Source organism: Primulina eburnea, chromosome 15, assembly GCF_022965805.1.
Source record: "Primulina eburnea isolate SZY01 chromosome 15, ASM2296580v1, whole genome shotgun sequence".
NCBI classification, from domain to species: domain Eukaryota; kingdom Viridiplantae; phylum Streptophyta; class Magnoliopsida; order Lamiales; family Gesneriaceae; genus Primulina; species Primulina eburnea.
In genome coordinates, this window is record NC_133115.1 from 4744735 (window position 1) to 4759695 (window position 14961).

General features: G+C 35.2%; 1 protein-coding gene across 3 annotated transcripts; it reads left to right on the top strand.

Moving 5' to 3' along the window:
* The first annotated feature begins 838 nt into the window (after positions 1-838).
* On the top strand, positions 839-10151 carry LOC140813647 (uncharacterized). Of its 3 annotated transcripts, none has more exons than XM_073172264.1 (9): positions 839-1052; positions 1327-1428; positions 1545-1590; positions 2356-2431; positions 3910-4279; positions 4576-4825; positions 8549-8782; positions 8875-8991; positions 9569-10151. In XM_073172264.1, the coding sequence occupies exons 1-9, from the start codon at positions 981-983 to the stop codon at positions 10018-10020; spliced, it is 1719 nt and encodes a 572-aa protein (XP_073028365.1). In that variant the 5' UTR covers positions 839-980; the 3' UTR covers positions 10021-10151. The 3 variants fall into 3 exon arrangements, with proteins under 3 accessions (XP_073028365.1, XP_073028364.1, XP_073028366.1); XM_073172263.1 differs by having other exon boundaries at positions 841-1052; positions 8549-8791; XM_073172265.1 differs by lacking the exons at positions 839-1052; positions 1327-1428 and having other exon boundaries at positions 1539-1590; positions 3898-4279; positions 8549-8791.
* Positions 10152-14961: the final 4810 nt, after the last annotated feature.

Genomic DNA, 14961 nt, shown 5'->3' on the forward strand with positions numbered 1-14961 from the left:
TCAAGAGTAACATGAAATAATCTACGTAGATGGATAGATGATATCGTTGACCTGGTAAATTGCAAAATCAAAAACACACAAGTCTCTGTATCACAAATTGTATGATAAAACTTTGGTTGATGGTTGTTGAATCAAGTGTCATTTGATCATAAAGAAATTTAGAGTTTGAAACAAAATTTAATTCAATGCATTTAATTTTTTTTGTTTAAAAATTTATTATATATAAAATATATGGCAAAAACTTGTGTGAGACGGTCTCACGGGTCGTATTTGTGAGACAAATCTTTTATTTGAATCACCCATATAAGAGTATTAATTTTTATGCTAAGAGTATTACTTTTTATTATGAATATGAGTATGATTGACCTATCTCACAAATTATAATCTATGAGACGGTCTTAAATGATACACCCTCAAAATATATTTAAAATCTCTATTACACATATTTTTAATCTCTTACTATTTATTAAGGTTGAGTAGGTTAGAGTAACTTCTTTGGTCTGTTTTTTAAAATATCTAAAATACCATTCACCCCACTCTCTACATTACTAATTATATATATTAATAAAGTGTTAAAAAATAAAAGCAAGTCACATGTAGTTTAGTAGATAAAGCCTATGTTTCTTAATCATGAGGTTGTAGGTTCAATTTTTGCTTGGGTCTTTTTTATTCTTTTTTAATTTATTTTTTAGTTCATATATCAAAATTAAATATAAATCAAATAAATTATAAAAACATATCGTACGAGCACGCGTGCGTCGTTGTACTAGTAATAGTAATAGTAATAGATTTTACGTAAATGTTTCTTCAAATCTTTTCGTGCTTTTTTTGCACATAGTGACCGTAATTTTTACCCTCCATCGACGCTGAATTATACCGCAGAGATCATTCTCTCCCAAGATATTTCGAAAAGGTTTTCCTAAAAAAGTAATCGTTTTCATACCCCTGAGACGCGTCCATCTATCTCACTCTGTAGAATTATGAAGGAAATCTTGACAGTTCAAATTGGAAGCTATGCAAATTTTATCGGCTCCCATTTCTGGAACTTCCAGGTAAATTTGATGTTTTGCTCCGTATTCTCTACTTCTAGCTTTTTTACACGACGATTGTAGACATTGAAGAAACTATGAACTAGTTTTTAATATTTGTATGCATGTCGTACCCTGTTTTTTTTGTTAGTTGTTTGATTTATGAGTTGATTTTGGCTGTTTAGTATTGACGATTTTGGAATTGTATATGGTTTTGGGTATACTGATCTGCCTTCTTTCGAATGTATTTCAATGGTAAAATAAAAAAAAATGACCTTTTTTGTTGTGTGTGTTCAAGGATGAGCTTCTTGGCTTGGCTGACAACCCTCAGAGTGATGAAATATTTAAAAATCATCACTTTAATATGGACGTCCTCTATCGTGCTGGCGAAACTCAGCAGGTAAATCTGCTGCCAAGGCAGTGCCCATTGACTAAAAACCTATTCCCCACTTATCCTTTTTCTTTTTTGGTTTTTGGTCTTAATCTTCTTTTCTCAGATGAGTTCGTCATGTGCAGGGTATTCTTACGCACACTCCTCGCCTGGTTTCAGTTGATTTTCAAGGTACATAATAAGTTTAGCGTAAGGGTTCATGCTGGCTTTTAATTTTTTATGAAATTGTTGTGACTTATTAATTTCTGGATCACTCTAATTTGCTAGTTAGTTTTATTTGTAATAACATTTGTATCAATGGCTAGCGCTATTTCTTAGTTTTTTCCGATTTTCTTTCGAATTTCAAGTTTCACTAACCTAAGCCTTGTTTCCCCAAAACATTTTATATCCCAGAATAAAAATAATCAATATTATCTCCCGAGGTACACATTTCTGTGATTCAACTTTTTACATATTTATTATTGATAACATTTTAACCAAAGCTTATTTTATGCTACAACATCTTATCACTATCAGACAAGTTCCATCATGACTCGAAATTGATGGCAACAAATATTCCTTCAAAATATAACTGAGCACACAACTTATTTTCCAGAAAACGTCAATTGAATCATTCTTTTAAAATTATCCCCCACAACCAACCAAAAACAAAACCAACCAAGGTGATTATGTTTTTCCATCTCCCCATTTTACCTCTCTACATCATATTGATAACTTGTATGGTCATGTTATTTTTCACGCTGTCTGTGGGAAAGGGGTTCCATGCGTGTATGGTTTCCTATTAATATCTGTCCTTGTCAAAACTGATGTGGCTCCTACTTACATACACATTTAGTGATCTTGTAGAAATCACATCACACTCTTTGAATTTCTTGGATTGATCAAAGTAGGTTTTTCTTCTATCAAAGATGCTGACTCATTAAATTGGCTCAACAGGTTCCCTCGGATGTGTAACCGCGAGTGGAACATTGTATAATGAGGTCCCGGTTGCATCGATTGATACCCCTACATGGTGATATATTACTCTCACTTTCATATTTTGATGTGTTTCAGTTAGTATTTCTTAATTATGACTTTATGGAATTGCAATCGGAACGTAAGTTCTTCTTGAATTCTAAGGTCTTGAGTAAATACATGAACTACTTGATATCTATAATTACGCACAGTTATGTTTTTCTTGACCATTAAAGTTTTAAAGAATAAACTCCTGCTTAACCGGTTCAGGCTGTATCTGAATTGTGAATGAAATCACAGGTATCATGACCAAACTATGTTCAAGTGGTTTGGTTCAGGTTCTAACGTCCATTAAAACTGAACCATCAACTCTAGAATTGCAAAAATCAGTTTTGAAACCAGGCCAGTCATACAACTGATAACTTTATTGGTAGTGATTCTTATTTATGATTATGTGTACTTAGATGATTTTATTCCTTGGCTATCCTGTTAGTCGAGCTATAATAATCAAATGCCTAGGCACCAATATTTGATATTATGTATTCATATTGTCAGGAAATTGTCACCCTGCAAGTTTATGTTTGATGTTCATTTTTTTCTGTGTAGATCTTTCAAAACGTCTTATTTTTATACAGCTACGGATATGACTTTATGAGAGCATCTTTAGACTTGTCCCTTGCTGACTGATGGCTGATTGCTTTAATAGATTACATTGGCTTGCCAGGAACATTTGAAGCATCTATTTGTTACTAGACAGATGACTTTCCATGGATAATAAAATGTTTCTCCTATTCTTGATGCATTACCACCGATATTTCAAGCTCCTTCACTTCTTACCAACTTAAATGAGTTCATTAGTGACGGAGACGTTTTACTCATGTCTGCTAGGAAAACAAATTTATACATGTTTATTATGGGCTGGTGGCATTTTTCGTTTGACAGTTAATGAAGGCATGTAATATTTGTACTTCATATAGCTTAGACCTTAGAGTTGGACTTTTGACTGTTGCTGAATGCTTTTTCCCCTTCTTTTTGTATATTACAGTTTTTAGAATCTATATGCTCCTAGTTGACACAGTTTCCTGAGTCAACACAAGTTTGTTTGTTGGCATACATGGGAAAATATGCCAGATCGTGTCTTTCTGGTATTTTCTTGGAGATACCTTCTTGTTCTCTTTCATTGGAGCAGAAGGTTGTCAATCGCATGCCACTGCCAATTCTCTTTATTTTTAAATATTTTTGCGTTTTTATAAACATTGAAAGCTGGATGCCTTTTGTAATTTTCGTGACCATTTCACATGAGTCTTCATGGCCGACTTAGTTTTTCTACCACGAGCAACGATCCTGATCTTTGAAGACTATGGAACCTACGTTTTTAATAGGCAAACCTGCAACACCTCTCAAGGCTAAATTTTGATCTGCAGTTTCTGCTTTTCTTGAGCATTAGATATAGTATTTTGGTATGCCATTTTGATGTACATTTTACTGTCGGATATGACACTTGTATGAATTAAATGTCTCCAGACCTATGTGTAGGAAGGGTAATATAACAACTCAGGCATCTGAACCTTTGAAGAAGAACTTGTTCTTAAGAAGTTTAGACTCAGCAGAGACTGATGAGGACATGGATAACTGTAGAGGTTATGATGGAAGGAACAGTGATTCTCAAACTGAATATCAAGATAAAGACATTGTTGCATGTCTTGAAGATGGAGTTCAGTACTGGACAGATTTCTCCAAAGTTCATTATCATCCTCAGAGTCTGTATGAGTTAAATGGCTTGTGGATGGACCCTGAAGATTTTAACAATTATGGAATTGGAAGAGATGCTTTTTCGGGGTGCCTGTCAGGAGAAGAAATTAATGAGAGGCTTCGCTTTTTTGTTGAAGAGTGTGACCTTATTCAGGTACTTTTTGTGGGGCTCAGTCCTCAACATGTTAAACATGTCATTCAATTCTTTGAGAATCAAATTTTAGAAAATAAACTTCATTTGATAATTTGGGCCCATTGACGGTGGATCATGGTTTTTATCATTGTTTTTATTCCCTTTTCCGAAGGAACTATATTTCTAGAGCACGATACCTTTTTATCCTGCTAGAACTTTTGCTTATTCTTCGCAGTTCGTAGACAGCTGCTGCATTATTTCTACGTTTTTTTCTTAATCTAAATTTGTTCTCTCCCCCTCTTTTTCTTTTTGGGCAGGGATTTCAATTTATTGTTGATGATTCTGGAGGATTCTCTGGTGTAGCTGGGGAATTTTTAGAAAATATTGCAGATGAGTACACAAATGTTCCAGTTCTGCTCTACTGTGCCCGTAGTCCCAACTCCTACCTAAATGCCAAAAGCCAAAAACAAAAAATATCCAGTAAAATCCACGATGCAGTTTCACTTGCAAGACTATCTTCTTTCTGTAAATTGATTGTCCCAGTGGGTTTACCGTCCCTGAGTACAAGTAAGCATGAAAATTAAATGTGAGTTTTATCTTTATTTTTCGACATTGGCGCAATTAAAACAATCTTGTAGGGTTGATGAAAAATTGATCCACGGGAAGCTGAAACTGTGTTTGCTACATGGGTCCACCTGATGGTTTATATTATCATCCAAGCTCTTGTCCTGAATTTGTAGTCACTGTAAACTATCAGTTTTTTAAATCACATAAGTGATGCTTAATAAATTCGTATAAAATTAAGTTTGTCCTCCATTTTGTTCGAGTTTCTAAATTCCTCAGAACTCTCAATAATGAATGTGTCTACACCATCTTAAATATAGTGTCCTTGATTTTCTTCAACTGTTGCTGTCCTAGTATCTTCTCTGATATGATACTTTTAATTTGATTCATTCTTGTGTAACTACTCATTCACCTTGAAATTCGCACCTTGACTACTCCCACATGTACTTTTTCATGTCAAGTTTTTTAGCCTCTAAACAATGAACAATGACCACAAAAACTTTGTTGGAATAATTCACTTTTGAATAAACGTGTGACAATATCATGAGTTAAGCAGAATAGCTTTCATCATCTCAGTTTCTTGATTATGTTGTTCTTATGCCTTCTACTTATATTTTTTTTTATGGGAAACAAGATTATGTCAATAAAAGATTTTAAGTACAAAAAACGAACTAGAGTTCCACGCAAGATAAAGTAAGAACGGGAATCATATTAACATAGTATTGGACTAAATCCTATACAAATCTGAGACCGGAAACATTTTAAACTCCACATTCATCGAAATCTAACACGGAAACTTGAATTTGATCTTTTTCCAACATTCTTCAAGCGATTCTTCTTCATTTTAAAAAATCCTTCTATTCCTCACCATCCAACCGAATCATCATAAACAATGAACTACCACAACCCAGAAAATTCTACCCCTCTTTCCTAGATCGTGACCAAGAGCTACCGCAAATAAATCATGAGTTGATCTCAAAGATATCTAAACCAGGCCCAACTCCGCCAATGCTTTGAACCAAAGAAAGCTCATAAAAAGACAATGAATGAGCAAGTGGTCGTGGGTCTCCACTTCTTGCCTACACAACACACACCAACTCGAACAAAGAGAACAATTAAGGTACCCTTTTTGCATCATCTCGCACGTTGGTAATTTACCAAACACTACAAACCACAAGAACACTTGAACCTTGGGCTTTCCAAATGGTTATATAAAGAGGAAAGGAAGGAAAACTATAAAGTGGGAAAAAAGACTCGAAGAAGGATTTAATGGAAAATAGCCATGAAGAATCCCAAACCCACTTCCTAATCAGCTCATTCGATCAAACTAATCCTATCCAAAGACCTTAGCAATAAGCTTAAATCGTTAACTTGCTCATCCCTCAAATCCCGACAAAAGTGCAAATTCCAAGAGATTTTGGAGAGGTTGGATGAAGAATCAGAACGCAGAAAGTGGGAAATAGTCTGATATGTGCCGTAGAAATTTGGAATAATGACAAAAAAAATACAAAAAGTGGAATCCCCCACCATCTGAGCTCCCAAAACCTGATTTTATTTCCCCTTTTTCCACAACCTTCACCTACTGAAGAAAAACTGGATAGATCCTAGAAATAAATTTCCAGGGACTCCTTGCAAGACCCGCATCCCACCCATTATCATGTAACCCATATTTGCTAAGCACAATCTTCTTCTATAACGACTCCCCCTCACTTGAAAATCTCCACTACCATTTCCCTAGTAAGACGTTATTCCTCGGACAAATATTGTCAATGCCCCAAACCCCTCGCTCTTTTGGTGTACAAACATGGTCTCAAGCAACCAAGTGACCATGGTGGTCTCCGTTAGGTATATCACACAAAAGATCTCTCATAATCTTTTCCACGGTTTCCGCTACGCCTTGTGGGATCCTAAATAAAGACATGAAGTATGTTAGAAGAGCATTCAACACAGCTTAAATCAGAGTCTGCCTACCCTGTCTAGATAAGAACGCTTTCATCCAACTCGCCAACTTCTTAGACATCTTGAAAAGGACTGACTCTCAAAAAAAGACTTTTAATGAATTCCCGCATAAAGGGACCCACACCCTCACCTATCTAATTGGCCAAGACTCTTTCCCACGACCAATTTCACAAGCTAGCCTTCCAACTTCCTCTTCTTTGCAATGAAGTCCCAATAAAGCATTTTTTTCCAAATTGATCTTTAACCTTGACATTTCACAAAATGATAGCAAAATCTCCACCAAAAACCTAAAGTGGCTGTTATTTTTCACAAAGAACAAAGCTTTGTCCGCAAACTGTATATGAGGGAGATCTCGGCCCTCTCTCTACCTACTTCCAATCCCCTTAGAAGTTCCATTTCATTTGCCTGTCGACCAATCTGCCCAACACGTCTACCACAAAGATGAAAAGTAAGGGGAATAACAGGCCTCGTTCGCTAAGGTCTTTTCCACCCTTGAATTTACCCCTAGGCCTACCATTAATAAGTATCGAGAAAGACACACTTGAAAAACATCCCCTGATCCATCTTCTCCAACACTCCCCGAAACCCTTCTTAAGTAACTCGAAATCCAAAATATCCGATCGACAGTATCGTAAGATTTCTCTAAATCGACCTTAAAGACCCACCAGACCTTTTCTTAAACCTAAATTCCTCCACTAGTTTTTTTGCAATGAGACAACGGTCTAGAATCTGTCTACCTTCGATAAAATCATTTTGAGAGTCTGGTCTTCTGAGATGGACAACGGTTTGCCGATTATCTTGTAAAAACTTGTGACCAGACTGATAGGACGACTATCCTTAATTTGAACAGATTCCTGTTTTTTTTGGTATCAGACATATGTATGTTTGATTGGTATTGCCTTCTACTTATTGATTGAAAAGTTTGATGTCCTCGTCGAGAAATGATGCCAAATTTTTTTATGCTTGTAGCATTCGTTTTATTATCTTTGTAATCTCTTTAATTAAATGATAATGCTTTTTTTAAACATTGGCTTTTAATCACACTATTATATAGCTGCCTAGGTCTGCTGATAATGATAATGCTTTTTTTAAACATTGGCTTTTAATCACACTATTAAATGATAATGCTTTTTTTAAACATTGGCTTTTAATCACACTATTATATAGCTGCCTAGGTCTGCTGAGATGGCCAGCATTGTCACACATGGAATTTACAAATTTTCTGCACTTCGTAAAATAAGACAATGCGATAGGTTCTACAGATTGTGTTATGAGATAGATTTCATAATCTCAATTTCTCGATTCTGTTGTTTTCATATGACACAATCAGTAATCTATCTCGTAACAATCTTTATTGATCTTGGAGTGTTTTTGTTTGTATCGTGCAGTGGATTGATGAGGCAAGACTGAATAATTGATTGGAGAATCTATGAATGAATCGGCGTCTTTTTGCAAATAATTCTCGTATATTACCGTTTTCATCGTTGCGGTGTTTGAACCAAGTTTCTTAACCTTACCAAGTTTCTTAACCTTGTTTTCATGCAAATTTATGTTAATTCCAGGACTGATGTATCATGATCTCCCCATTCCTTATTTGAAGAAGCTTCTATATTTAAACTTGGATCTACAATTTATAATTTAAAGAAATTGTTTCCATTTTCCAATTTGCAGCATCTTGTGTAAGAAAATTGAGCTTGTGGCTAATAGCGTATCCTTTCACTTATAGTCACGACATTTTACTCAAATAATCTTTTTACTTTTATGAAGGTAGACTGTCCAAGTATCTGTGTGTAAAAGATCAAAAGCCTTACCACACCAGTGCAGTTTATGCATCTGCAATACACTCCATTAGTCTCCCCTTCAGAATGCAACCACTTGGGCCTAGTACACAAGTGAGCCACACATGTGGTGCGGTGGATATTAATGAATTAATGCAAATGACAGGGGGACAATCTAGGCAGAATATGGTTACTATTCTGGATGTTTCTATGCCAGTTCCAGGTCTCACCGGTACTATGTTCTGACTTTGTGCTTCTCTCCTCCCCCTTAGGAATTAAGTTTTCTAGCTAAAGTTTCAAATTCATGTATACCAGGTAACCAAAGCCCACAACGTTTATTGGAGAATTTGTTGCCGTTGACTCCAGAGTTAGCAGAAGTTGAAGATATGCTTGCTGTGGAATCCATCACTGTTCATGGAGTCTTTGGAACAGGTAGCAGTAAAGATTTTTTGCATTTTCCCGGTCTTACAACTTTGGGTATTTTTTTCCAGTATTAATGGTCTAATTTTCTATGCATGAACTTGGTAGCGCTTCTTGCCTTGTTGGTTGTGGTTTTGCAGTCAAGGTGTATATAGAATCTTTGTGAAAAATGTAATGGCACTATTGGTTGTATGATAAACCATTGAAGGAAAAAAAACCCACTCATCGTTTTTGTTTACAAAGATTTTCTTTAACTCCAGACAAAACAAATTTACGAAAGAACAGAAAGGTTGGAATGCTGTTCAATTATTGTGACGACCTCAATTTTTAGCTATGAATTTTCAAATAAAAAATGAGCCTTTCTGTTTAAAACATACTGTAAATCAACTTCTGCGACCTGAAATCTTTGCAGAATTTCTCTGATATTAAATCCAGCCAAAGCGTTAGTGTAGTTCTTGGATAACATTCTCAATAGGCTTCCAGACTTTTTCTCGCTGATCTGGTCCATTTTTTAGTATTGTCATTAGCTACTAGATCTTAGACAGGCAAAAAATTGGTAGTCTAATTCTATTGTTTATTTTGTTTTCAGGGTATCAAAGAGCCTCTGTTCCTGAAGTTAAAGATGCAGTGCAGGCTTCCTATTTAAATTCGGCAGCGAGACCAAAATTCTCCCATCTAACTGTAGCGCAATGCCCTCTTCCAATTCCTTTGCCTTTTCCTTCACTATTCAGTAATCTTGTTGGTCAACATGGCGAGATCTTGGAAGGCCCAATTTCAAGTCCTGCGACAACCAGAGGACCGCTCGAAGTTCACTCTATCCCCATGGCAGCGAGATTGCGTTCCAGCAGTGCTGTTTTGCCATATTTGGAGGATAGACTGATAAACCTTCGTAGGCTTGGGATTGCGCGAGGAGCACTAGGTACGGAACTGCTTAGAAGTTGGGGTTTTGGCAAAGATGATCTTGATGACATGGGAGAGACACTGTCTAAGATGGTTTCGACGCTAAATCCTTTTTCTGAAGAATCTTCAGATTCTGAGTAGTGCTGTGAGTCTCGTGACATTAACTGGTTTGTCTTGAGGTAGAAGTCTTGATATTCTTGTCGACTGATTCACCTACTGCAGAAATTCTAAATAATTTTTTTTAATGCTAATTCTTTTTGGTTTTTGTGTTGGATTATTGTGTTCTTGATTATTACATATGCTGCAAATAATCGGATCGATATAAATAATGTTCATATTTTTATACCACAACTGACTCAAGATGTTGGATAGCTGATTCAAAAAAAAAAAAAAAAAAAAAACTATTTTAGGCAAATTGGAGTTCGATAAATTTAATTGACGCATTGAAAAAAGACCTAAAGTATAACCCGATCTAGTAAATTCATTGAACTTAAATATTTTTATAACAATTTAAACAAATAAATTATGTATGTCTGAACTTGACAGTAAAATTCACAAATTATCAAATAATAGATCTAGTTGAGCTTACACATAAATAATTTATTAAGTTCTTTAAATACAACAATTAACAAATATATCTCCAGATAACCGAATTCTAGTATCTTTTGTGGACAACGCTTATCACATTTCGAGATTCATCAGCTTAATTGGAACCTCGAGTTATAGCATTATTGCCATAAAAATGATATATCATATAGTTACTTTCAATAATCGTCTGCATTATATAAAATTTCATTAATGTTTTTTATCTTTTATGTTTACCAGTCTTCGTGTGAACGCCTTGCCTGCATGTTCAGCTGATATATATATATATATATATATATATAGATAAAAGTACTATTGTTAAAAAAAAAAATTTAAATATTTATTTTTTTAAAGATTTTTTTTACATAAAATTAAATTTTCATGGGAAAATAATGGGGAACTGAAAACAAGGAAAGAAAGGTGTGAGATCCATTTGCTCTAATGATAATTAATTATCAAACAATAATTATTTGATTTAAAACAGCAGTGGAAAAATGGTTTAAAATACTTTAAAATAAATCTAAGGGTTTAGAAAAATTTCGACATGACCTCCCCGCAAATAGGACATCCGAAAACTCAAGTAGCAGTTTATATCAAAATATACACTGAATAGTCTCATTTAAAACAAAAAGCGAAATCAGAGAACCTATAGCCACACTGGCCATGACTAAGCAGAGATTAAAGTTTACCAAGTACTCACCAGATCATAACAACGACAGAGTTGACTCATAACATCACAAAAACAACCAAATATCACTACAGATACATGAGGCATCTCTTCGACAAATAAACTACAACACAAGACTGAAACAAACTTCAAGACATACATATAGACTAACTGGGAGACTCCACTGTACAGAACCAAACAATCTAACCTCAATCCCGAGCTCCACTGGTGGAACCTTGGCCTGATGCTGCAAAACGACATGGGAGATCTACCATGGTGCCCAATAACAATCACAACATGTTAGGATCGATTAGGGGGAGCACCGTTGAGCTACAATAGCCCGGTTCTTGAAATATTGAACACCGATGAATTAAATCGAGTTTGATTAAAAACCAAGCGGAAGATACTCGAAATAATCTTTCGTAGAAACCGATTAAATATTTTGTAAACCATTTAAAATATATGCACGTTGAATGAGTTAAAATATTCAGTTGAAGCATTTTATCAAACATTTGGTATACAATATTTTGGTATTTGAAGAAGACATAAAATGCTTCAACAATGCATCTTTAAAACTATGGAAATGGTAAGTAAATGCAATAAACAAATAGACACGAATTTGTTTATGGATGTTCGGAGATTTCAAACACTCCTACGTCACCCCTTCTTCCCCTTGGGAAGGATCCACTAGAAGACTTTGATTTATACAACACCTTGTACAAACCCATTCAGCTAGGACTTACTCCACTGCCTAAACTGAACTCCTAGCACTCAAGATTGTAGGCAGCACCTCACAATTAGCATATTGTTTAATGTCTCATATGCAAAGACTACATACACAAGTTTTACGTCTTTGTGCAAGACTCACTCAACTAATCTCTGAAGTTCAACTCTCTTTTATATGTGTGAGTGATTGTGTGAGGAATTTAACATTTACAGTGTATATCTCAAGTGTATCCTCACACAAGGGCTTGTGCTCTCAACTAGCTGATTTCTTCATGCTAACTGCCCATGCTTTGAATCCTCTTCCAAAGCTCTTGTTTGATCTTCAATATGTTGTATTTATAAGCCTCAACAATGATATATACGTTAGACACAAGAATATTACCATTTGAAAAGTTTCTGTACTGTTTCCGAGATTGCAACGGTCAAATTCAGCTTGCTGGGCATTTTCTCGACTGGTCAACTCTGGTCAACTCAACTGGTCGTTCAGTTCAACTGGTTCAGTTCAGTTGGTCAACTGCTGGTTCAGTTCAGTTGGTTGGTCAGCAGGTCATCAGCTGGTTCAGTTGGTTCAGTTTCAGCTGGTGTGCTGAAATCAGCCTAGCTGATTTCAGTTTGTGCAGAACCAGTAGCTTCATCGTCATTTATCAGCATCGTAAGCTTCGATTCAGACTCTGACTTATAAGAATGTTTTGTAGATCTTTGTCTTATCTTTCCAACGCATACTGAATCGCTTCGTTTCGATAACCGAGCTGAGAGATATGACCAAAATACGACAGCTGCTCAAACACAACTGATTGTTGTTTTTGTGTGATCAGTTCTGTAATTGAGCGATCAGTTAGACCATGATAACATCCGATTTTGCCCAACTGACGTGAAATAAAACTTGTTCCAAATTGAGTTTTCTAATCATTCACATTGGCGGATTGTCATTTGGATCATGCAGTTGAGAGATATCATCAAAATACCGAAACTTGCCAGAAATTCAGTTTGTGCAGATTTTAGTTTCGGCTTGCTTCTTGTTTTAATAATCTTCACACTTGAGTAGATATGTTAGAAACACAATAACAAGTTTTGTTAACATCAAAATCAAGATTGCGATAATGGTATAAAACAGTTCAACAATAACAACAATAAACATAAATCATGCATAATCATATAATAAAATGTAATATGCAATGCATGAAGGGCTCAACAATAATCGGGATAACATGAGCCAATAAACGGTACAATAACAACTGGAATAATGCTCGAGCAATAACTAAGGGGAGGTACATCATCATGCAGCTAAACCGTCCTGTTAAGTATGTGAGGTATGCCAGGTTGTGCTGAATAACATCCCTGACTCGGCCTCCATACAGCTGATACGATAAAACAGGATGACACAACAGAACGAACTAGATGACATAATCCCAGCGCTCACCTCAAAAGGCTGCACTAACCATGAGATTGTTCAATCATATATATGATCTCATGTGTATCAATGTAAATATGCCTATCAGCCACACGATGATCCCAAAAAAAACAACAGTGCCAGATAACAATGAATATCAACAATGGGATACCAAGAACGACAAGGTTCAACATGAATGTCATGAAAGTATGCCCTATGCTAAATGACAAATATGTCATAATAATAAACATATACCACAACGAAAGCATTTAACAACTTACAGCAGTCAACAATTCATAGATACGATCAGAGCAACACACAATGATAATTAAAACATAATTTATGTTTTACCGTCGTATGTTACTGAGCTGTGACATACCTATACCAACTTGACGAATCCAAAGATCAACTTTACTTCAAGATCCCCGGCTTTAACAAAACAACAATAAGTTGATCATGAAAACTACATTATATTCAAATGTCCGATTTGGCACTAAAGAGCATAAAATTCATATCTCGCTCAATATTAACTCCAATAAATATCCGCCAATTAGAAATGAAAGAAAACTCAATTATCTAAGTTTTTCTAGTTTAAATCATATTCAAATTCCCAATCATTTGAACAAAACATTACATTGAACTCAAGATATCAAATCTGTTCTCGGACAAAATTCCAGCCACTGAGCAGTTTCCATAAAACAGGCATAACTCTCTCCATTCTTGATATAATTTAACGACTTTGGTACAATTTCGAACATAACTTGTAGATCTACAACTTTTATTTGAATCAAAATTCCAAATTCTAAATGCACAGATATCATATTCTCGAATTACAGAAGCATTTCTACACAGCTCAATTGCAGAATTCAGTTTTGACACATTTTGATAGAAAACTCATATCAAATCCGTTTCTAATTTCCCAATTTTCTAATGGCTATAAACAGCGAAAGTAAATCACTACAAAGTTTGTTTAGGTCATTTCTGCATTCAAGTTGTGAAAATCGTAGCAATACAAAAACTGCTCACCCAAATCGAGGAGAATTCGCGTAGAAAACAGAGCACCGGAGCAACAGTTTCATCTACCCAAATCCTTGCTCAAAATTCGTGATTTATGGCTTGAATGGAATCTTAGGATGTTAGGAAGACAACCCTTTAACAATTTTTGAGTTTCGACTTGGGACGGAGGAGATACGACAATTCTACCGCAGCCGCTGCACAAGTGACGGGAAAAGGGTAGGGTTTACCGGAATGACTTGTTTTCTTCCTTCTTTCCCTCTTAAGGTAGGTTGTTTGTATGTATATGTATATAATGTAGTATCCATGTCTTTTTTTATCCCGGTTTTATTTATTTTGATCTCGTGTGTTATTTTAACTATATATGTATTTTGTATCGTTAAATTCTCCGATATTCTAAAATACATATTTTTAACACGCTTTCTAAATTATTTGATATAAATAATTATTTAATTTAAAACTCAGTAATTATTCTAAATAAGCCAAATTACCGGATAATTAATTACAAACTTTACAAAAGGTGTTTGAAAATAGAAACAAATTCTAGTATATAGTCATGTTGAAGAAGGGAGTGCTGGTGTAATTATTTCAAAGCACAAGATGTTGAGCCAAAATATAGATAGCGCAAATTTAATTAAACTAAATAATTTTCTTACATGTAAGATAATTGCATTGACAGGCTTGTTGTGCAGCTTAAGAA